This window comes from Dermacentor variabilis, chromosome 3 (genome assembly GCF_050947875.1).
Source record: "Dermacentor variabilis isolate Ectoservices chromosome 3, ASM5094787v1, whole genome shotgun sequence".
Taxonomy (NCBI): Eukaryota; Metazoa; Arthropoda; class Arachnida; order Ixodida; family Ixodidae; genus Dermacentor; species Dermacentor variabilis.
Window position 1 is genome coordinate 97,318,333 of NC_134570.1, and position 24,706 is coordinate 97,343,038.

The window sequence follows — 24,706 nt, forward strand, 5'->3', positions numbered from 1 at the left end:
GCAGCAACATCGGAAATAGTTCTGAATGGCGGCCAGTACAGTCTCGACACTCATATGGTGACCGGGGTCAGCACATGTAATGAAGGGGCACTTAAGGTGTTCCGTGACAGTGGCCCCCTTGCCCTCTTGATATGCTTTGTTGCAAAATGCGGCTCTATAGTGGTAAGGCTAGCTATAAAGAACCGTCTGATTATGCAACGCATATAAGACGCTTGCTGGCCCCAAAATAAGTGTAGCACATTTTCTTCTGATGGTGATATGCTTGTGCAGCGTTTGGCTTGTGCAACTTCGGTTGCGTGTTACAACATGAGACAGCAAATTTCTCTCTGCAACACTAACTTTATGTGACCACTGCGTGAAAATGCAGCGCAAGATGCGGGAACATTACAGAAAGGCGACGAATCAAACAGGAACATAACACATGAAAGGCCGTGGGATTTAGGTAGGGACTGCAAAAGTGCACCAGAGAGGAACATACTGTATTTACTTGATTAATGATCACACTTTCTCGTTAAAAAAAAGAAAAAAAAATGACGCAAATTTAAGGGTGTGATGATTGCGCTGGTTAAATTTCCCGAGAAAAAAAAAATTTTCATCCCGCATTTTCTGCGGGAGGATAACAGGTCAAGCAGGCAGCTGCCGTTGTACAATTGCGCGGTAATAGTGCGGAACTGGTGTGGGACACCAAAACAAAAATGGCTGCTGGTGGAGCAAGCCGAACGTGCCAAACCCGATTTTTCTTCTTCTCGTGAGTGCATTTTCTTCAGTTTCTTCCATATTAGTAATGATTAATATCGTTAATATCGGCAAGTTTTCAACAATAATATAGCCATGTCCACTTTGAGGGGACAGAAACAGAGATCAGGGTTCATGCTGGTGTATATGACAAAAATTCAAAGGTTTTCAAGGACTTTCAAGGCCCTGTGTGTGGATTTTCAAGGACCACATTGTCTGTTAGAAATCTAAATAGACAGAGTTTCAGGGGTAGACAGAGGCTCGAAATGATGAGAATTCGCTGAAAAAGGGGATTATCGCTGCAGCCAATGTTTAAACAAAGAAACTTGTCTTTAAACAAAAAACTATGGCTCCGGCGATACTTCATTTTTTTTTACCATTATTCATCAATGTTTGTCAGAGTTACACGTATGACCACTTTCAGTGTGTTAGAAGATGCAAACACTTATTTGCTAAAGCAGATCAACCAAGCAACAAACACTCCCTCAGTCCTTAGGTGGCCTCATTTTGCTTCTCCTGAATTTTTACGTCAATGTCCAAGATCTCCTGCTGCTTGCTCTTGGCAGTCTTCCTTAGGCTGTTTAACTTCATTATGCAAGTCGGGTCACTGGTTGCCTCCATTTTTTCTGCATACGAGTCTGCTGAAGCTGTCAATTCTGCAACAGCGGCTTCTAGTTTCTTTTTTTTTTTTCCTTTTGACAAAAGAGTTTCAATCTCTTCATCAATACAGCGTTTCTTCCTTTGTTTCGCACCTTCACACTCCTGCTTGTCCTGCGTTTCCAAAAAGGCACGGTATTGGTTCCTCGCAGAAGCCACAGATGCTCTCAATTCCTTTGTGATGGGCACATTGAAAATGCCACCTGCTACGCGTACAGCATCACAGATAATGCGCTGTGAAATGTGAGACACTTCTTTCATGTTCTCTACTGAAACCTGGTGATTCATGCTGAATCCTCTCTCTACACTTGCTTGGCCATGACTAAGTGTAAGCAGCAGTTTTCCAACCCTCCTAAGCTCAGCATATTATATGCTGAGCCAAGCTTTAAAAGTTCGTAGAAAAATTTGTCAAGTGCATGCGATCTCCTTCAAATAGCTGCAACTCATGTTTGCGCTCCTGTAGCAGCTCAATTAACTGTGCAAGCACAGTATCCCTTGAATGCTCATGGATTCTTTCAGCTGAAATGAGTGCATTCAGAACTTTCTTTAAGCATTCCAGACACTCATACAGCTTCGATGACATATGCCTGGAGTCTAGTGAAGAAAGGCCTCTCACAATGGGATATTGCAGGGGGCTCTTCTCCAGGATCTTTTTTGTGACACTTAGAAGAAACTCCTTGCACTGCATGCGAAATGCAAATGCGGCTTTCACGCTTACTGTGTGGCTTTTAAGCTGCTGCTTGGCTGTGTGACCAACATCTATCTTCTCGAGCGGCACATGGTTGTTTAAATCTTCAAAGTCAATCTTCAGGAGGCCAGTGATTTCCGCTGATAAACAGAGAACAGAAGACTTGAGAAACTTTGTTAGCAGTTTTCTGACAGTTTTCTCAAGGTCCTTTGCCAAAAAGAACATAACTGGCTTATCTGTCTGAAAGTGTGTCAAAAATGGCTGGAAGGTCATTGCAATAGGAAGTGCAAACTTGAGGTTTGCTACCACTAGTGGGTCACAGTGAAGGTCACAAACATTCTGAAAAGAAGCACACTTGGGAAAGTTCACTTCCTTGCTGCTTGCCACTTCCACATACTCTGACGTCAGGCCAGAGAAGCAGAACCTGCTCTATCACCGGGACGTTCTCAATCCACCGACGTGCACAGAACTTGAGAGGAAACAGAGTTGGTTCTGTAACAACTACAAATTCTTCTCTCCGGGCAGGTGCATCAAAAAACAGCCTGCTCATACTTGAGAGCAAAATGTCCAAGCTCCATTTGCTTGCTGCAAGACCTGCCTTGTAGGCATTATGCACAGTGTGCAAGCTACAGCTGCCCAAGTCTAAGCACCTCACCTGATTGTTCTTCTGTAGGTGCTCCTGCAGGCCTTTGAATGCCTTGGGATTCACATCGGGTCAGTCCATTGATACTTGCACTATTTTATGTAACGGAAGTGGTTCTAAGGCACCAACTAGTTTTTCTTGCAGATCTTCAGCCCTGATATGGCCCATAAACACAGATGTGAAGTAGCATACGGTGACTGACTGTGATGCATCCCAGCACCTTAGATGAACATCCATTTGCTTTTGCTGGCAATTCTCATTCAGAGCCTCGTCGCACAAGACAACATGCAGTCGCTTTTCTCTAAAGAAAGAACAGCCTCAAACCACGGCACGCAATATACGAGCACTTCTGCTTTCCGCATGTGAAAGATTGTGCCACATCACTGTCTGGAAGCATCCCAGGGTGTCTACCAAGTTGACATTTCCAAATTCCCTGAGTTTTCCAGCTTTTCCCTGAGCACCTTTGCAAAATTCCCTGAATGAGCCAGAACTTTGTTTTATGTCAAGACAGGCTGACACCACGTTGCCCGATGCTGTCACTCTCTAGTAAGCATGCTGAAACAAAAAAAAATGACTTAATCCAGTTTGAATAGTAAGGATTAATATCTATTTTATTTAAAAAGAAAACAGAAGGAAGGTGTTAGTAAAATGCACAGCGAAAGAAATGGTAAAGCCCATTCCAAATTGAGTCGAACATTTTCAAATACGAATGAAAAGGAGATGCATACATAAGTAAATATTTTTTAATATGAGCTATTTCTATCAACTGATAGCAAGCTCAACTGTATATGAGGCCCTGAACTTTGTCACAACTAAGGTTCTCTCTCAGCAACTGGGAAGTCAACCTCAACTGTCCTGACATACTCTCAGCCCGTACACAACATCTCAGTGTTGGGTTTCACTGCTTAAAACAGTTTATTTTGGTTTGGATGAGGGACACCTGTATCTCAGCGTCAGTCAACACTTAGTTTTTTTAGCTCAAGCTCCTTCAAAAAGGCGGCGGCACCCTTCCTTTCCCGTTAATTTCTCAGTGCGTCGGTCCTTTCCGTTCTCATCCTCCTTCTGCCACGCACCACATGGATCATCTGAAGCATCCTCTTGAGTTGTACAGTCAACGTCCGATTTTTCGGATTCCCTAGGGGCCGCAAGAACATCTGAAAATCGGGCAGTCCAAAAATAATGAATGCCTGTCTTTAACTGCCTTTAAAGGCTAAAATTGCCACAGGCACGCCCGAAAAGAGAGAGAGAGGGAGAGAGAAAATGATAAATGAAAGGTAGGGAGGTTAACCAGGACTGAGCCCGGTTGGCTACCCTACACTGGGGAAAGGGAAAGGGGGATGGAAAGATTAAAAGAGAAAGACCAATGGGGATATCAGTCAGTCACTCAGTCCGGATCACAGACGCTGACTCAATCCGCTATCTTTCAAATATCGCAGCAGCGCTTTTATAGCCTTTTGTAGCTGCGACATGCGAGGCCATGGTCCCAAGATCTTGTTCAAGGTGAACGGCTTTCCATCTAGCTGATTGAGAGCTGTGCAGAGGTCTTGCCTTTCATCTTCAAAAGATGGACAGTAGCACAGTAGGTGTTCTATGGTTTCCTCGACACCGCAGGCATTGCACTCGGCACTGTCAGCCATTCCAATCAAAAATGCATGTGCATTGGTGAATGCGACGCCCAAACGTAAGCGGCACAGCACTGTTTCCTCATTTCGCAGAAGACCTGGTAACAGCCACAGTTGCATAAAGGGATCGAGGGAATGCAATCGATGTTGAGTGAATTCGGGTGTGTGCCACTTCTCCAATGTCAAAGAGTGCGCTAGCTTGCCAAAGTGTTGGGCTGCATCGGTCCGCGATAAAGGTACAGAAACAAGGGTTGCTCCTACGTGTGCTTTCCTAACAGCTTCGTCAGCGAGGTCGTTGCCGGAGATACCGCAATGACCAGGCAGCCACTGAAACACGACGTCGTGTCCTTTCGTGATCATGTGATGGTGCATTTCTCGTATCTCCGACACGAGTTGTTCACATGACCCGCGACGAAGAGATGACAGAAGACATTGTAAGACCGCCATTGAGTCGCCCGAAAAAGCTCTTAAGGCCTGCCACTACATTTACTAGGCATATCGATGCTCGTGCTGTGACAGGAGATGGGGGTGCACGTGTGTATAATTAAGGAATACATACTGTGTCCCGTGACAATTGCCCCTTCCCACGCTTGTTATGTTTCACCACCAAACACTAATGTACTGAGGCAAAGCTAACTTTCGGAGACTGACATTACACAACGTGCTGTGCTCTGCGAGCTTCTAAGCCAATCGCGAGGATTAGAAATGTGGAGTCGGTGCCATTGGTGATAGCGGCAAATTCTTTCAATGAAAAACACGGCACCGCACGGCAAGAAGCTTAATAGCGAACATAGAAGCAGCTAGGCCTAACGTTGCCACGGTGGTGGTTACGGCTGCCAGTGGATCTGCGTGCGAGAGTGCCGGTTCGAGGCGGCAAGATAATCAATATAGCGGCGGTGGCGGCTTTGATTAATGCCATTTCAGACCTGCAGTCAGGGCAATATACATTGACTATATGGAGTACGTGGTGGTGCCGCAAAGCCGTGCTAATTATCGGGCATGTCCGAAAAATCGGGCGTCTAGAAAATCGGTCGTTGACTACTCTGGCAATATATCATGCCGATGACACGGCGTCTATGACGATTCGTTGCGATTCCTCTGTTACTGGAGCCAGCATTAACATGACTTTCGCTCCCTTTCAATAAAGTTACAGCTAATTTTCCCTGATAGAAGCACAAATTCCCTGAGTTTTCCCTGAGTTTTTCCAGACTGTTCAAATTCCCTGAGAATTCCCGGTTGGTAGACACCCTACATCTTCTGAAACGATCCATTCACCTGTGATGACGAATGATATGAATAGTGCTATGTTATAACCTTCAATGTCCACAAAAATTTCTGGGTCAATCACAAGTTCATGCTTCTTGCATGCATCCATCAAGTTTGACGACTGCAATGGCCCTGGCTGTGGTTTATTCGCCTAACATTCAGAGATCGCCAGGAAGCTCCTTATCATGCAGCTACTCCCGGTGGCTTGCATGTGCTCTCTATGCTTTGCGCTTTTTAGGTGGCTTTCTAGTGCCGACTCCCACCCATGGCAGTGATGTCAAAACACTTACAACAAACTTTGCATTTTACCTTGTGCAGATTTTACATGTCCGGTGCAAGCCACTCTCAGTAGCTGTTTGTTGTTCAGCCATGACTGCTGAAATTTGCATTTTCCGGGCATTGCTGGCACACACGTTTACTGGCGTACACTATGCTGCAGGCGCACAAAATGTCATGATACCACTGTACACGCACACCCAAGTGCTACATGCGCACTAAACCTCGTGATAAAACCGCACATACACAGATGAGCGCTACACGTGCACAAAACGTGACAATACAACCACACACGCAAGTGCTAAACACACACAAAATGTCCCGATTCGATTGCGCCAGAGGAGGCACTGACTGCGCAAACCACACACACAGTGGCCGCCATTTCTCTACTCAACTGGAAAGTAGCACAGGAAATGGGCAAGAGGAAACGGTGGGCAAGCCCGTGTCATTCTGGCCAGACGTTCACGAACGTCCGCTAGGCACCCGCTTACTTGACTTCGTACGAAACTTGCACCATATTTTTAACAAAATCGCAGTGGGAATTCAGGAGGGTTGAAATTTTCTCAAATACAATCACTGGAAGTTTCTTAAAAATAAAGATTTGGGAAATTCAAGGATTTTCAAGGATCAGCGAAATTTCCAGGACTTTCAAGGACTTGAAAACGATCTTTTCAAATTCAAGGGTTTTCAAGGGTTTCAAGGACCCGCATGAGCCCTAGAGATGGGCGCGCTTAGCTGCCAGTGACATAGAAACACATGGCGGGCATGCTGTGGAAATTGTGGCATTTGTCTTCATCACTATCCTAATACAGCACGTTTCCGCTATAGGTGGGCGAATATCTTAGCTGTGTTACAAGCGTCGGCGTATGAATAGTGTGCACTTCTAACGTATCAGTGTAAACGTGCCCACTATCATTGCCGCTCGCGATTTGTTGCGTGCCCGCGAGTGCAGACGAGAAGAATCAAAAGGCGCCTTTCTTGTCGTTGTTGCTGGCCAAAACCATTATGAAGCCTACAAGTAATAAAGTCAAGGCAAGTTTGGTAGTAGCTGTCTTGTTTTTTTTTCATGGAAGTGCGGAAAACGATGAAAGGAATGAAATGGGGCATTTGCTTAAGAATGTTTGGTGCGTGCAGACCACTTGGTATGTCTTCAAGGGTCATTCGTGTAGCATTTGACAGCATTTGACAAATCGTAAGCGCGATCATCATTAGCTAGATTTGGCACACGACATATCGCTGCGACAAGTTCGGGGTGCGATCATTACACGGGAGAGAAAAAAAATCGAACTTCGACAACATTATGATCATTATGCGAGTAAATACGGTATGAACAGGGTCCCATTGTATATAGTTTGTGCTCATACGGCACTTAACGTGCACCTTTTGCCCCCCAAAATTTGTTGGCCAACCAAACACAGAGGCACTTTGTCACGACATAGAAACAACTAGAGACGTCTTAACTTTTGACCAGGTGCTCAAATGCACCTAAGAGTACAGAGAGCATTATGACAACTTTAACCCTGTCAGGGTCGATTTTTTTTTACTGCAAATTTAAATTCTTCAGAGATTTCGAAAAAATCTACCATAATTTTTCTGGGGCGACCGTAAAGTGAGAAACAAATATTTTGCGTTGGTATATATGTACTGTTTATTCAGGAATAACAACAACAAAAAAAAAAAGGAAATAAACTTATAATTAAAAATTTGATGCAATTTTATACACAGTTCAAGGCTTAGAAAATGCGGACACAAGAATATTTCGCAAGTCTCAAATGTCTCAAATGGCTCTTACGCTAATATTTACGTCCATAGCGTAATCGAACTGTGCAGGTGAGCACACTCAAGAAAACTCTGTGGTTGTGTGCCCATCAAGAAAGCAAAACGTGCGGCAAACTTCCGCTAATCTTCATCTTATTGCCAACCAGAGGCAATTAGTTTTCACGAGTCTCAAAAAAAAAAAAAAAAAATAGAGAGAGAATGAAAAAGAAGAAAAAGAAAAAAGGAAACGCATGCACGGCGGCATCCTTCATATGCGCACCTCTGTGAGCAATAAACGAGCAAGTCACTGGCGCTTGCCCTTTGAGCGAATAGTAACAAGATAGTCATCAGTTTTGCAAGCGCAAGAAGCCAAAACCGCCCGAGGAACAAAACCCGAACTAACTGCCACCCGCTCGCACACGCCAATGCACGAGCCATACTATATAGACGCGCCAGAGCAAACAAACTAGCTCTAAAACCAGCCATCCAACGAAAACCGAGAGAGGGAGGCGTGAGAAAGAAATTCCCTGTACAGTCAACGACTGAATTTTCGGACATGCCTGATATTTCGGACGTCTTCACGGCACCGCCACGAGCCCTATAGAATCAATGTATAAGGACATCTTAAGTTTCGGACGCTCGAACCCCCCGCCGTCCAATTTTCCGTACTTTTTGACACGACGGAAGGTCCTTTGGCTCCTCGCGTAGCGCCCTTGCGAAGGAAATCGACTTGCAGCCGAAGCATATCACCGCTTTGAACCACAACTAGCCGAACCTTCCCGTCACACACCAATTTGGTCTGGCCACGCTGGCTATGTTCATCGCAGCACTTCCGCCTCCGGCGGAGTTTCTGGAGCGGCGCCATTTCGTTTGTTTGCGCAGGCCACGTTTTGGCTAGCGTGGTGTGTGGTTGTGCTGTTGTGCTCTGCGACGCTAGGCCTCGGTGCTTCGACGCTCGTCAGCAAACTCCACTGTACAGCTTGAGGATTTCGCTTGCCTTCAATGGCCCCCACACCGTCTTCGTCGTCCTTGCCGATGGCATCGCAGCGTGGAAAGCAGTACCGTCGGTTAAAGGGGGACGTGGGTCTTAAAATTTTTTTTTTCTTATTTTTGGTTGAATCTTTAATAATTGAACTCCACTGTCTGGGGTAATTTTTCGTGATTTCAGATCTGTAATTAGATTTTTGATAGCTGTACCAGTTCAAAAAATATTGAGGTCTGAAGTCAAATTATTTCAAACTCGTTACAGGGCTTTTTGATGATTCCGTCTTGCTAAACCAAAAACTAAATGCATGACACCATTGCTAAAGACCTACTGTAGGGGGTGATGCTATTTTTATTCATTTGGAAGCATTTTGTGGACAAGAAAACAATCTTGCATTTATTATGAACATTTTTTTCTAATTAGCAGCAATTACTATACCTGAATGTAATTTTCATGACGGTGCAAGAGTAATAAAAATAGCATCACCCCCCAGATCATTTCAATACGAATAAAATGATACCACCCTTGTCATTTTTGGCCAAAAACAACCCAGAAAAAACACCCGTATGGCGGAGTACAGTGTGCAAGAACATTGAACTGAAATAAACGCATTTGAAGTTTCAAACAAATGTAGCTTTTGCTGAAGTGAATCTACAGCAATACAAATGGCACCATTTTGAAGCTCTATGTTTTGTAAGAATGGACATACTAAATGTGTGACTGCACACTCTCAAAATAATAGCACACTGGCCACTGAACTAGCACAAGAAACTTGATGAGGCACCATGCTCTACAAAGAGCATGGTGCCTAGGTTTCAAACCGAAGTGTAGAACTCTGTGTGGGCATGAATATAGTTCCAGTGTTGTACATGCAGGCTGCCTGATTGATAGCAGTCTCCATTACAATCAGTGAGGCATTTTTTTTTTAATTTGGTAGAATTGACCATGTTATTGAATGAAGGCTCTGAGTGTAAGTAGCCTTCCAAGTGACCTTCACCTGACAGCGGCTGTGGAACTTAGGATCAGAGAGCCAGTGATAGATATGCAGCTGCTAGGTGCTTTCCAGAATTTTACTTTTGTATGATGCCTCGATCACTTCTGCAGCCAGGTGTGTGCCAGCCTAAGGGGCCTAGTGCACAGAGCTCATGATGAGGTTCTCTTTATGAAGGGGTGGTATGATAGATATTGTTACGAGCTATCGTGACAATATGATAATAGAGTGAACGCGCAATGTGCTTGCTTGCGAGTCCGAAGTGCCGATGTGCGAAATGCATAGCTGCAGATACAAGGAGCCAACGCGCGATGTGCTTAGTCGCGTAGTTCAAGGTGCCGACGCGCGAAATGCCTAGTCGCGGGCTCGGGGAGTCGACACTCGACGCGCTCATTCGCGCAGTCCTACGTGCCGACGCGCGAAATTCCTAGCCGCGGGCTCGAGAAGTCGACCCTCGATGCGCTTGTTCGTGCAGTCAGAGGTGCCGATGCACAAAATGATTAGGTGACGGTCCGAGAAGTCCGCGCGCGATGTGCATGATCGCCGAGTCAGAGACTCCCTATGCGCAAAATGTTTAGCCGCGTTTCCAAGGATTGCGTGCGCGATACAAATTTGTCACGAATTCGAAACACCGAGTGCTGAGAGGCTTAGCCACATGTCCGAGGATCCCGCGCGAGAATCTTGGTCGCGAAGTCCGCGTCGCCGATGCTCGGAATGCTTAGCCGCGAGTCTGACACGTCCACAAGCATAGGGATCGGCTACGCTACTGCGATGTCCGCGTAGCGCCCGTTTTGACACGTTTTGACACAGATTACGGCAAGTGGAGACATCAAACTCGCGAGGTGAAAAGAGCCGAGCAGACGACGCGAGCGCCGGACCAATGGCGAACCGCGCTGGAGTCACGTGGTGGGCACGGCCAATCACAGACTCCGGCACGACCTTCAATCATTTGCTTTTTGTGCGCTTGTTTCTGTATGGAGGAGATCGCTGAAGCGGCAAATTTGAAGACGGAGAAATGCGCTTTCCAACAAGACCAAGATGGCGGCGCTCGGTCGCGCCGTTCCGGAGATATTGTGGCGTGAAAAACGCTGTTTTTTTTTTATTTCCGCGAGATTTTTCGCCACCTTGGCTAATAAAACGAATTTTTTAGAGCACTTCTTGGTGGTTTACAGGGATGATATTTGGGTATCAGATAGAAAAAGGGTTATAGAAACAGAAAATGTGATTTTCCAAAAATTTATTTTTTGGTCATTTTTCGCAATGTAAAACCCGCGTCCCCCCTTAACGATAAAGAAGAAAGCCGCCATTTTTAAACAAGTCGTGAGCGGCCGATCGCAGGCTGACGTGAGCAAGGAGTTCGGCATTTCTAAGCAAACAGTTTCGGATTTCCTCAAGAACAAGGGCAAGATCATGGAAGCGGTCGAAAAACCATCTGATGCCCAAAAAAAGAATGCAAGCCAAGGCGTTCATCCAAAGCTCGAGGAAGCTCTCGTCGTGTGGCTTAATTCGATGATAGCAAAGCGGTTGCCGGTCTCGGGCTGCATTTTGAAAGAAAAAGCGGAAACTCTCGCGGTTCAAATGGACATTGAGGATTTTAAATTTAGTGATGGATGGTTGAGGAACTTTAAACATCGGAATGACCTCAAGTTCAAGAACATGTGCGGTGAGAGCGGCGCCGTCGACAGTGCAGTTATTGCGCAGTACCGCAACGGAAAACTGCAGTCTTTGTTGCAGAAGTTCTCTGCTGACAACGTTCTCAACTGCGACGAAACTGGTTTCTTTTATAAGATGTTGCCAGAAAGAACGCTCGCTTTTGCTGCTGACCCATGCTACGGTGACAAGCACAGTTAAGAACGGCTGACCGTTCTCGTCGGCAGCAACATGTCTGGCAGCGAGAAGCTTCCCTTGTTAGTAATCAGGAAGTCAAAGAACCCGAGGTGCTTTAAAGGGGCAACACTGCCCCCCCCCCCCCCCCCAGTGTTGTATGAAGCCAAAAAAAAGGCATGGGTGACTCAGCAGTTGTTCGAAAGTTACGTTTGCAGGTTGGACAGGAAGTTTGAGCTTCAGAACAGACGTGTCGTGCTCTTCATTGACAACTGCGCCGTTCATGGTCACATCAAGAATTTGAAGGCTGTCCAGCTGGAATTCATGCCACCCAACACGACTGCAGTCCTCCAACCAATAGACCAAGGCGTCATCCGCCATCTGAAACTTTTGTACCGTTTGCAGGTACTAAACAGCATGGTGCTGTGTGCGGAAAACGGCAAAGGCTACAACGCTGATCTTCGGTCTGCTGTTGGAATGCTTGCGGACGCATGGAAGGCAGTGAGGCAAGACACGATCCGCAACTGTTTTTACCTTGCGGGCTTCGTACTCGCCACAGAGGAACCAGATTTGCCTGAAAGCAACAACACGATTGACGTGTGCCTGCCCATGGACGACGTGATCAAGGGCCTCCGCTCTGCTGGGGTTTCCATACCCACAGAAATAACTTTTGAACAGTTTGTTGACGCTGACGAGCTCGACTTCTGCGCAGAAATGACTGACGAGGAAATAGTCCGTCAGGTTGTGGGGGATTCGGAAGACTCCGATGTTGAAAATGAGGAGCCAATGCCTGCGCCGCTTAGAAGCGCCGAGTTGACGCGAGCACTGTTGACTCTTTCATTGGTATACAGTGCTAACATGACCCTTGCTCAGATCGAGGCGAATATGATCGCATGCAACCGGAACGCCGTCCAAACAACAATCAGCAAGTTCTTCAAGCCACTGCAGCAATAACACCGGCTGCCCGACGATGCATATGTATATAATAAACCGGCATTCGGCGGCATACAGAGTTCTTGAACGCCTCTTTTTTATAGCCATTTCACTGATGCTTTGGCAGGGTTTCGGAAGCCTGGTACTTCGCCGTTTACCTCTAGATCCGAGAAAAAAAGAAAAAAGGTGCGTTTTTTTGCATGCATTCATTTTTTCAGACTGCCTGAATTTTCGGACATTTTTATGTTCCCTAGAGGGTCCGAAAAATCGGTCGTTGACTGTATTCCCACATAGTGGCAGCATATGTCAGGAAAGAAAAATTTGGCAAATTGGCGCGCTTCTTAAACGTACAGACGGCACCATAAATATACGGCATCAATCATTTTGGACTTGTTTGCGGTGCCGAATATTTACGCCATTGACCCTGAAAGGGTTAAGGAACTTCTCATAGGAGGTGCAAAGTCAAGGTTCGAAAAAAAAGTCTAATCTGAGAGAAAGGATTGGGTGGGCCGGGCCAGAGATATAGATCATGTGCATTGCATGAAATCAGCCCTGATGCACCTATAGATGGCTGCTGCAAGCGAATAGGAAAACAATACTAAAGCAAGGCTTTCATTCTTGGCACATGTTATAGCATTTCTAATAACAGTTCACAGGAAGCGCTCAGAATTACAAAAAATATCAACTGAAGAATGAAATTTTCAGATGATTTTACAAGTTCCAAGTACTGAAGCTAATGAAAGAAACAGCTGTTGGAAAAAGGAGGCAGCACAGGTAAATAGCCCTCACCGTCGCTGTCCGAGTCATCACCGAATGGGTTGAAGTCATCCTCTGCATCCGATTCGACAGCCGAGCTGCCCTCAGATTCCTCTGCTGCCGAACTGGACACAGACGGCTCAAAGTCGCTCTCCGGCTCGCTCTTGACCTCCACGTCACTGTCATCGTCATCACCCGAGGAAGCCTCCCTGTAGCGCTTCACCCCCTGCCGAGCCTGTCGAGCACTCTTCCGCTTGTGTCCCCCCGACGAAGACGACGGGGGCGGCGAGGGGCTTAGTTCGTCTACAATGCCACCCAGCCCCAGAAGCTTCAAAGACTTCTTGCGGTTGGGTGCCGGGAAGTGTTTCTCGATGAGAGTCTGCAAGACTCCCCTGCATATTCAAAGTTATGAGAGACCTCAGTGACATCTAGGGTCACCTGGATGCCACAAATGCCACTTAGCGGTTTTACAGGCAGCCAACAGTGCTCAAATATCGCTTTCTTTGACCCGCAACACACCACTCAAGCATTCTGGATGAGGATGATACATTGAACTGTTCCAGATGCCCCACAGCATTTAGTTTAATTCCTTCCATGCCATGGATTATGTGTTTGTCCATGTTTTTGGTAAAATGGTCAAGCATGAGCTGAGCTCATCGAGGGTACTTTTCACATTTTCTTGCAATTTATTTGTACAGTGCTGTAAACTTCACTATTGTAATACGTAATTGAAATTTTTTATAACTAAATGCTTAAAATATTATCTATATTGTTTTTCATAAGAAAGTTTCAAGGTTAAAAGAATTGGCCATCTTTGGTCAGAATTTAGGATGGCGTGGCACAGAAAGGGTTAAAGGATGGCTGCAGAAGACCAGACTACTGCGCGATATGAGCACAACACAACAAGGTGCACAACTGGGTAGTCACACTCACTTTGCCGTAGAGACGAAGTCCGAGAGTTCACCACCTTGTTCCTCTAACTGTTCCAGTGTCCTAGCCTCCCCTGTAGATTGCAGGCCAATCACCACGCACTGAAGGATAATAGAAGCTTGCATGTTATGCTTTGCGTGGCTGTCAGATGCACATAAACATGTTCAGCACTTTCCCTACAAGTAGTTAAGTCATGTTGTAAACTCAAGCATGGCAATTCTCTGAAGCCCATGAAGACACTTCAAGGGTCCACAAACGAGCCTCTAAATGCTGTGAGCAAGCGTGTGCTTTGTAAACAGAATGAAGGCCGTGAAGCTCAGCCTTAAAATTTGTCAGTTCAGTTTGTGTATATCAGCAACACAAAACCAATTCGCAGCTATTACTAGTTGCAGCTGCCTCCCTACCTCTGCAGTACCTCTATCACACTCCTATATGTCAGGTTCTGCTCTCTCTTTTACCAGCAGGCAAAAGTGAAATTTATTCAAGGTGTCAGAAGCCAGTGGTATGGAATAACAGGATTACAAATTATCTTCTAAATTTTGCAACAGCAAACATTTTGCCACAGAAGGCAAAAGCAGCACACAAGCATTGAGGTCTTACCATAAAACATTAATTATGGCAAGAGAAATTATTAGGAGTGTGCGAATATTCAAAACTTTCAAATAACGAATCGAATAGTGTCATATTCGATTGGCTCTTCGAATCGAATAGTCAACATTTCTAAATGCAAATATTTTATAGTATTCCCGAACGTAAACTCTGCCCAAATACCATATTTACTTGTGTAGTGAATAAACCTTTTTTCCGAAAAATAAGCACAATGTCGGGAGGTGCACTCATATGCAGTGTAAAATTTTTAGCCATTTTCCTTTTTCCACGACCACCTCTGAAGAAGTCAGTTTCACACAAAATGTGAACCATCAATTGCAATGGCAAATGTGTAGGCAACTACACGAACTAAGGATAATAAGAGTTTTATTGACCTTATAGACTTCCAAACATTCACTTCAACGCAAGTTCAGCGGCGAGAACGCAGCATGCACAAAGGCATGAGTCGTCACCGACTTGGCCCCCAACGTAGATTGTGTTGAAGAAAGGATGCACCACGGCCACGCAATGCACAGTTGCTGCTTAAAGGGACACTAAAGCGAAACAATAAATCAGTTTAGACTAATGAAGCATTGTTTTAGAACCCTGGAGGCAATCATTTCAAAAAAATTGTTTGATTATTAGATGAGGAAATGAAGGTCCAAGTATCAGTATTTGAATATCGCGCCGAAAGCCCAACGCCGGTATGTCAGCGTGATGTCAGGGATGCCAAAGTATGTTTTCACATTTGAGCCACGTTGGCTGAGTAAAGGCTCCCGAAACTTGCCATGCTCAATATTTGGTTCCTTCAGAACACAATGTAGTTAATCTGTACCGCTATATATAATTAATAGGCCCTAGAAGACGCCGTAAAAATCCATGACCTCACAGCCACCAGGTGCGGGAACTGAAGTAGGCGTCGCCACTCGTTTTTCGTTCTTGGGCTTTTTCTGGCTTACCAAACGTCTTATCATTGTAAGAGTGGTGTTTTTGGTGTTGTAGAACGGTAATTTACCGTATTTACACGATTGTAAGTCGACCCCTTTTTTAAAATTTGAAAGTCTGAAGTTGGGGGGTCGACTTACAATCGAAACCAAAACATGGCCCCGCCAAAAAAAAGCGATACCAACGAGAGCTACAACGTAGTTACAATTTTATGTTTGCTCTATGGCCCTACCCGTATCTTTTCGCTATCCCGCGTGTTTGTTCGCTTTTCGGACGGAGTTTTCAACATTTTTGAGAGTCTTACAGTGCATGCCACACTCATGAGGGGGTATCGATAGTTGATGGAAGCGCCGCTGTTCCCATTTGCGGCGGCACCCTCAGAACGGCGGCGCTTGCGGGGAGTATCGGTAGTTCATGGAAGAGCAGACACCGCTCGCGGGTTTTTCTTTCTCTGTTAAAAGGCATTGGTATTGGTTTGACAAACTTTTTGACGCGCTCCACTTGACTGCCGGCTACGTGCTACTTCTATGCTTCCCCAGTCGTCATAAGTGCTGCAGGCCCACTAATCTTTCGGCACTCGTTCACAGCCGCGTTCAAGAGAGCTGCCATCCTTTACGCCGAAGAAACAAATCACTGCGCAGCGGGCCGCAATTTCGATGTTTCTAAACGGGTGGTGCGAGAGTGGAGACTGCAGCGAAGCGAAATTTTCACCCTGTGGCGGCAAGTGAGTCTGGACACTTTCCGGAACTGTAGGCTAAGCTTGCGGCGTACGTCGCTGAAATACGTGATCGGTCCCTGCCATTGAAGTGCGACGTGGTCATGAAACAAGCCCGGACCTTCGCCTTAATTTTAAGGTTCTGCTCCGGCTTGAGTACAACGAGTGGCTGGCGGCAGAAGACTGCGAAATTACGCCAACCGGGCCTGTCAAAAGAGCCTCCCTGACGGTTGTGTGGTTGGGTGCATTTGGCGTGGGCTGCTGTTCTGCAAGATGTCCTGGTGCGGTCCTTTGCCAAATTTGAAATTTCGTTGGACCACGACGCGCTGTGGGACCGCAGCAACGATGACGATGGCAGCACTTGTGAAGACGAGTAGTCCAGTGACCATGTCGGCTACTAATAAATTTTCGTTATCGAATGCGCCCTCGGGTTTGCTTTTTTTTTTTTTCCGGTGAAGCGATATGGGGGGGTCGACTTACATTCGAGTCGACTTACAATCGTGTAAATACGGTACTGATGCAGAAGAAATCATTTTTCACTTTAGTGTCCCTTTAAGTAAAACTACCTCCCTCCCACCTCGTTTCCCTCCTCCCGGCACCATGCGCGCGAGAGTAAACAGCGTGTTTCTTTCCTGCTTTCTTCCCTTGTACGCAGGAGATTGACCAGTGATCGGTGACGCCCTTCAGGCACGGTTGTGCAATACACAGTTTCTGCCAGAGTACAAACCCTCCCCCCCCCCCCATGGCCTTTTGCGCAACGAAAGACGCACAAGATTGAGCCGCGATCGTAAGCTTCCCTCACACGCTTTTCACTCGCACCTACACGATGCAGCACGCGGCGATAACGGCAAAAATGTGCCTAAAAAGCAGGAAACGTGGTACGATTCAGCATTCCATGCCATATCAGATGCCGAATCATACTGTGTGTCTCCTACACCACGGCAGCAAGTTAAGGGTGCGATCATTAAGCAAGAAGAAGAAAAAAAACATACTTCTTGATTAGAAAAGTGGAGGCTGCGTTCATTATGCGAGTGCATCCATTGTGCGAGTAAATTTTTACCCCCGCGGACACAGGATAAACAAAACTATAGAACTTATGTAGTGAAGCAGGCTAAGTCGCTGAGTTAGCCATACTTTACATGCTGTACAGCAACCATTTGCACTTTCTGAAGAGTTAATGAATTCGAAATAACTACTTGTTTGCTTCATAATGTACTATGCAATGACAGAAACTTGCTAACTTTAATATTACTGGGACGTGAACATGTCAATCATGTCAATTGTAATGACGGCTAGCCATCATTCAAAAACTATTCAAGAAGTATTCGATACTTGATTTGATTCCAGTACTATTCGATTCGTCCTCAAAAATCACTGTTCGCACACCCCTAAAAGTTATTCATAAAGCACACCCAAGCCCAAAGAGTGACACATTGCTCACCTTGTCGTTCTTGACGGCCTCTCGAGCAAGGGACACCACGTGTGGCACCTTCGAAGCAATACAGAGGTACTTGAAGAAACGCTGATGTGAGGCCCAGAACTGGCCCCACATTGTCTTTTTGATGCGCGAGTCGCCCTCCATCAGCTCGGCTGCCTCTTGGAACATTGCACGAGCGTCGACCCACTGCATGGTAGCAAACCATGATTAGGAAGGAGGTTTACCCTTGTCCTGTGTGGGCCAAAATCATTCAATGCATGCATCTCATAACTACACATATATAAGCCTGTGCTGCCCTTGGATGCCCTTCCCCTTCCCTTGGCCACCAATCACTAGTTCAGATAGACCATCTCTTATCTCTTCTGTACACAGAATGAAGTGCCAAACTCCCCCTCCATCTCTTAACCCTTTAAGCCCTGTATTCATAAATGCCATAACTTGACTTGGTCAAGTTTGGCTCAAGATAACGCCTGACATGAACACGTCCAAGAGAACACAATGAGTGCCTTGGGCACGTTCACATTGGGAGTTAGCTTGAGCTGGACTTGATTAAGTCAAGTGGTGCCCGAGTCGTGCCCGAGTGTGCTAGCTTGGCCACAGATGCACACCCCTGGGTTGTGTCCGACATAACTTGAGAACGTGATACAACCACAGACTGGCTGCACCATCTACTGAGAATTTGGCTTACCTAAAATTTAGTGGTGTGCGAATATTCGAAATGAAGTATTTGATTTGAATTTGTTGGTTTTCCATTAAATTCGGAAGACACTACTTTTACAACCCCCGAGTTGCTGTTGTCAGTTCTCGAAATCAGCTTTGCCACAGTACAGCAGTGTCATGCAGCGAAGCCTTCAGAAGGTAGTGCGGTGAAGCATATTTTTCATGCAGCGAGGCATTTCACAAGTGGGGGGGGGAGGGGGGCACTGTCATGGGGCCCCTGCTGGTGCTTACGGTTACCCGACACTAACAGCTCAAGTACCCACATTTTGCTGCCTCTTCATGCATATGAACACCACCAGCTGCCAGGTGGAAACCTCTCATCTGCTATTAATGTAGGTAGATGCCTAAAAACATGATTTCCAAACTACAAACCTTACCAAATAAAGCTTGGCAATGGTTTTAGATTAAGTAGTTGAGCGCCACCAGGATGCTCCAATAGCAAACTAGATCAAAAACATGGCTTTCAAAGAAGCAAGAAAAATGTCAATACCAAGGAACTCGGATATGCCCTCAACAAAGAAATTATCTGAAGAGGCTCCTTCTACGTCAGCATGTCAAGAGACTTTGATAAGCTCACCAACCAGCAGCAATTCTCAATTGCTTGTGACAGCAACTTTCACTGCCACAAGCACAGGTAGAAAGATATGAGCATGATGAAATTTTCAGCCAAGAAGATCCATGCGTGTGGTGGTGTAAGCATGGTGCCCACTGTTGACTCGGCTTGTAAAGAGATAACCTGCCGATACTAGACACTAGTGTGTTCAGTGAGCGGCTCTTTTCGGTGTCTGAAGGAATTGTGACATGCTTTTCGAACATGTTGAGCAGCAGTCCTTCCTTCATGAAAACATCAAGTAACTGCAGTTATGGTACTGTTATGGTACTGTCAACCAGTCAAACAAAATGTGTTGTACTAGAGAACATTGCAGACCACAAAGCAAAAATTTTCTGTACATTATTTGCTAAGCAATAAGCGAGCTTTTCTTCTTTTTGTAGCTCTGGTTGGTTAAAAAATATGAATTTTTTCAAAACCAATAGTATTCGTACTCGAAAAATATTTTTGAAAAATGTGTAATTCAATTCACACTTGGTTTTCATTGCCCGAATTCACTTCGAAATTGAAAAATGTGATACAGTGGAACCCCGATTATGTGTCCCCCGATTTCGTGACGTCCCGAGTTTTACGACAGATTAGTGCAGTCACGGCAAACTCCCCGCTAAGACAATGCGTTAAAAGCCTAGATTGTATGACACTATATTACACACATCCCATCTCGTATGACGACCAGTGCGATATTGCGAACCCAGCAACAGACGCGTGAGAGGCGCTGCTAGCAACGCCGTCACCTCTTTCAGGAAGGGGAATGCACCCCTCTGCATGCAGAACGCTCCAATTGGTTTCCAGACTCCCTCCTAGCCTCCTTTTTACTTCCCTCACGTTCCTTGCCCTTTCGTCATTTCCCTTCCGCCTCTTCACGTCGCTCAACCGCCGCTCGAAATTTTGTTAATTCATTGCCATCTCATTGCGCTTTCAGCAGCGCCTGCTCCTGGAACTATGCGCATTCGGGTGCACAACCGGCACCGCTACTGGTGCTGTGCTAAGCTTGCTGCCTTTGAACAGTGCCAAGAGTGCTGTCGGCCGCACACTTCGACAAGTCCATTGCCAAGTCTCGTGAAAATGAAAATCTCCAAAAGCGATCCCTCAAGAATACCGCACTAGCGCATATGGAAAGCACGAAAGCATGTGCTGTTAGGATCGGCCTGCAGGGGTACTGCTCTGCAAAGCTATCTTAGCCCGCAGCATGTGCTTTGATCGATCCGCAGTGGTGGCGCCCTTCAGAGAACCAGCGAGGACGACAGCGCTAACCGACCATGAACTTCCTTCTGAGCACTGGAGACTACAGCAGCATTAATCCACCGTGCGCCTCATTCGGAGAATCGGCGACGGCAGCAGGGTTGGCCACATTTGGCGGCCCGTGTATTGTTGGTTGATTTGCCGGGTCTTCATGGTCTCCCTGCAGCAAGAAGAGCTTCCTTAACAAAAGGGTGCTTTGCGGTACGTGGGCCCCAGGATTCGCCACAGTCTGCTGACACTCATGGCGACTACAGGAGAAAGCCAGCTCTGGAATTTAGAGGCGCCGGCTGGGGTCAGGCGTGACCACCTGGCTGCGAGGACACGCTCAACTCGGGTTCTGGGAATCCAAAGTGCCTACGTGTGTGTGTGAGCCCTCCTCCTCCAAGTCGGGTCGACTACGCCCCAACTATTATGGACAGTCCGATTGGACTGCCGTTTCCCTCACCTAGGGATCTAGGGAGCACGAAGTGTTTATAAGCAGCTGTTTGTCGACTGCTAGAGGGTGCTCTGTGATCGTGCTCGTGAGCTGTGTGCTCATTTGCTGTATGTTTCGTCTTGCGTGCTCCATTTGGGAGCCACGCTAGACTGTCGAATGTATCCCTTGTTCTAATGTAAATATCTGTAAATAAACCCTGTACGCCTGAGTCCCGACGAAGAGTCAAGGTCCTCCCTACAGCTACGACCGCCAACTCCGACAGTGCAAAGATCGACCCGATTAGCTACACCTGAAGGCACACAGATTGTATCGGAAGCATGTGTTCACGCATGCAGTTTGGAACTTTGTTTACGTGCAGGCATACATTTCTCAGGCATCTGTCGTTGGGTTCCCAGTTTCACACGTGCTGTCCCATCATGTTGACCCTGCTGGCTGCCTCCTCGAACGAGGATACCGCCACAGATGCTGCCATGCTTGTGCCTACATTCATGGATGTGCTGCATAAGGCAACATTCAGAGCTTCGTCTGTGCAGGCGACGAAGGCGTAGGTTACTTCCTTGTGCAGGTTGCTACACTTGAAAGACAGCTCTTGCTGCGTGGCTCAAAGAAAGTCGATAAGAAACTGACTGAATTTCTCTAAGTCTGTAAATGAGGAAAGAATGTTTTAGCACGTTGGCAGATGCAGATCGCCACACCATGGTGTGCTAAAGCTCTCCAATAAAGCACGACTGGCACCTGCAATGCAATATTCTTTTTGCATTTACTGTTTTGGTAGTTTTTGTTTCCAAGTCCTGCATAATTAGCGTATAGCTTAAACTGAAGCTCCTTGCAACTTTTTTCGGGTGAAATCCTTATTATAGATATTATTTTTGTTGGTGGGATTGTACAATGTTTCCGCATGGTCTCGAGAAAGTTGTATAGTCGAGGTTCCACTGTATTTGCCCACCCCTACTAAAACTGCACCATAGGTTTTGTTTTTATATGACAAATGGCACAGCAAAGCTTACTGACTGTCAGTGTAACTCGTGTGTCTCATTTACCTGACATAGCATATCAGCACAAAAAGCCCGCACATTTTTTTTAATCATACAGAAATTTAAGAGACACATGCATGCAATGACTGCACTTTTTGTCTATCTATAGCAATGGCATGATGACAATGCTTGAAAAACAAATTGACCAGTATGCAAGCATGTGTGTTTGCAGTAACATGTCCATCCTCTATTTCAGACTTCTAAGCCAGCTTTGTAGAGATAGAACTATTGATTTGAATTAAATTTGCGGTGGTCTCATCACAGCTGCACAAAGCTGACATGCATATTTCTACAGAAACAGGGAGAGAGAGAGAAAGAAAAGGTATTTTGTGCAAAGCAGGAAGCTCAGCAAGTGTAAAACAACTCGGTAATGATGAAAACGTACCAACTTCACCGATTCATTGTACATGGCAATGAAGCTCTTGGCCAGTGGGATTTCGTCAATCTTGAAGGATACACCAGTGAAGCTCAGCTGGCGGGCCATATACATGCCTCTTAACTGTAAGGCAAAACAAACGAACATGTAGGTACTTACGAAAAAACCTGTAGACTAGCTATTACTTTCACAAGGACCTGATCCAATTGTAACAAGTTGGCAAACTTTCATTAAATTGGTCCCGTAGACAAGTCTTGCTTGCATGATGCACACGCACACACACAAAGAAAAAACTTGGGCAAAGTTACTTTGGTGTCAATTTACACCTTACAAAAGACTCAGTGGCTCTCAAATTACGACAGTACTGCCCATCACTGATATGACTAAAAATAAAGCTACCGTACTACAGAACATAAAAACCATGCTAACATAAACAGCTTTCTAAAAGACTGTTTGCCAGAGCATAGCCAGTCTTAACTACATCTAGCGCACATGTACAGGTACGCATGTACCCCGATCGATGCTAAGACAAGCTGGGCCGTGTGATCAAAACCATAGGTGCCCTCAGCAACAAAGAGGCCCCCATCTTCAAAGAACATTCAAACTCAAACATACTCTCATCCCGTGCACGACGCCTCAGTGTTGTGTTTCACTGCTTTAAAGAGTTTATTTTGGTTTGGATGAGGGACACCTGCGTCTCAGCATCAGCCAACACTGTTTTTTGAGCTCAAGCTCCTTCAAAACGGCGGCAGCATGCTTCTTTTCCCGTTCATTCCTCAATGTGTAGGTGCTTTCTGTTCTTGTGCTCCTTCCGCCACTCGCTCGCCCCACAGACCATTTGGAGCATCTTCTTGCTCAGTTGCATAGTCCACGTCCGATTTTTCAAACACCCTAGGGTCCGCGAAAACGTCCGAAAAATCGGCCAGTTGGAAAAAATAAATGCACGTCATTTACTGCCCGTAAGGGCTTGAACCGCCACAGGCACATTCGAAAACACTCTGAAGGCCTGTCGGTACACATTCAGGCATATCGGCGCTCGTACTGTGACAGGAAATACCGGGTGCACGCGTATATAATTAAGGAACACATACTGTGTCCCATGGCAACAGCCCCTTCCCACGCTTGTTATGCTTCACTGCAATACTTTTGCGTATGCTTCACCAAGTAACATTTCTGTGCAGAGGCAAAGCTGACTTTCGGGAAAAGGCATTATGCAACGCACCGCGCTTTCCAAGTTTCTAAGCCAATCGCGAGAACCACAAAGGCGGAGTCCATGCCGTTGTTGACAGCAGCGAATTCTTTCAATAAAAAACACGGCACCCAACGGCAAGAAGCTTCATAGCGAACGTCGAAGCAGCTAGGCCTAGCGTTGCCGCAGTGGTGGCTACGGCTGCCAGCGGATCTGCGTGCGAGAGCGCCGGTTCAAGGAGGCGAGGTTAATCAAGATGGCAGCAGTAGTGGCTTTGATTAATGCAGTTTCGAACCTGCGGTCACGGCAAAACGTTCGGAAAATTGGTCGGTGAAAAGTTCTTGCGTCCAAAATTTCAGACGTTCTGATACATTGACTCTATGGGGTACGTGGTGGTGCCGCGAAGCCGCCCAAATTATCGGGAATCCGGACAGTCGGTCACTGACTGTACACTGGCAACTCTACAGCCGACGACAGCGCATCAAAGACGACTCATTACGATTCCTGTCTGTTACTCGGGCCAGTATTCGTGACTTTCGACCCTTTCAATAAAACTACAGCTAATTTTGCCTGATAGAGGCACAAATTCCCTGAGTTTTCCCTGAGTTTTTCCAGACTACTCAAAATCCCTGAGAATTCCCGGTTTTCCCGGTTGGTAGACACCCTGCTTCTGAAAACTCACCTTCATGTCCATGGCAACCAGCTCCATGGCACCAACGCCTCGCTTCTCGACAGCTGAAATGAAATCAGAGAACTCCCGGAATGGTGTTCCCTCACCCCAGATGCCTAGGCGAGTCATGTAGGCCATGTTCTTTGGCTCAGAGGCACCTGCAGTGAAAACGCATGGTATGAGGGAGGGAGGCTATGCAAAAGAAAGCAGACACCTTGTTTTTTAAAGCAAACCTTTCCTAGCAAACCCATCTGAGCTTTCCTGACCATGGCTGCAGGATGTTGCTGCAGTGTTGCCAATTCGAGAGAGAGAGAGAGAGAGAGAAAACTATGTGGGCACCTAAGCAATTCTTATGTGTAAACGCGAGAGCATTATTTGTTGCTGACTGTGCCGCCGAGTTTAGTGTTGTGGTGAAATGCTGCCGAGTTTAGTGCTACTGCATTATGTTTTAGAGTGTAATGTTGCTGCTCGTGAGGTCACAACTATGGACGATGACAAACCGCCCATATTGCAATCTCTCGGCCGAGTTTTACTTGCAGAGTTCTCATTAAAGTTGTGTTTCACTCATATTACGTTGAGTGTTTTAAGTGTTCTTTCTCCATGACGGCACTTTTCAACACGATGACAACACTTTGCCGAGCAATGGCAGTACTTTTCTGAGCGGCACCATGGTGTTCGA

At 46.1% G+C, this 24,706-nt stretch overlaps 1 protein-coding gene across 1 annotated transcript in view; it reads right to left on the reverse strand.

Moving 5' to 3' along the window:
* sno (Protein strawberry notch) overlaps positions 1-24,706 on the reverse strand; it is a 99,451-nt gene that overhangs the window by 35,633 nt on the left and 39,112 nt on the right. Inside the window, exons 10-14 of the mRNA XM_075686001.1 lie at positions 24,040-24,185; positions 22,178-22,291; positions 17,754-17,936; positions 14,068-14,165; positions 13,168-13,526 (exon numbers count right to left, since the gene is read on the reverse strand). Of these exons, the coding sequence (XP_075542116.1) occupies positions 13,168-13,526; positions 14,068-14,165; positions 17,754-17,936; positions 22,178-22,291; positions 24,040-24,185 (900 nt within the window). The remainder of the gene's footprint in view (positions 1-13,167; positions 13,527-14,067; positions 14,166-17,753; positions 17,937-22,177; positions 22,292-24,039; positions 24,186-24,706) is intronic.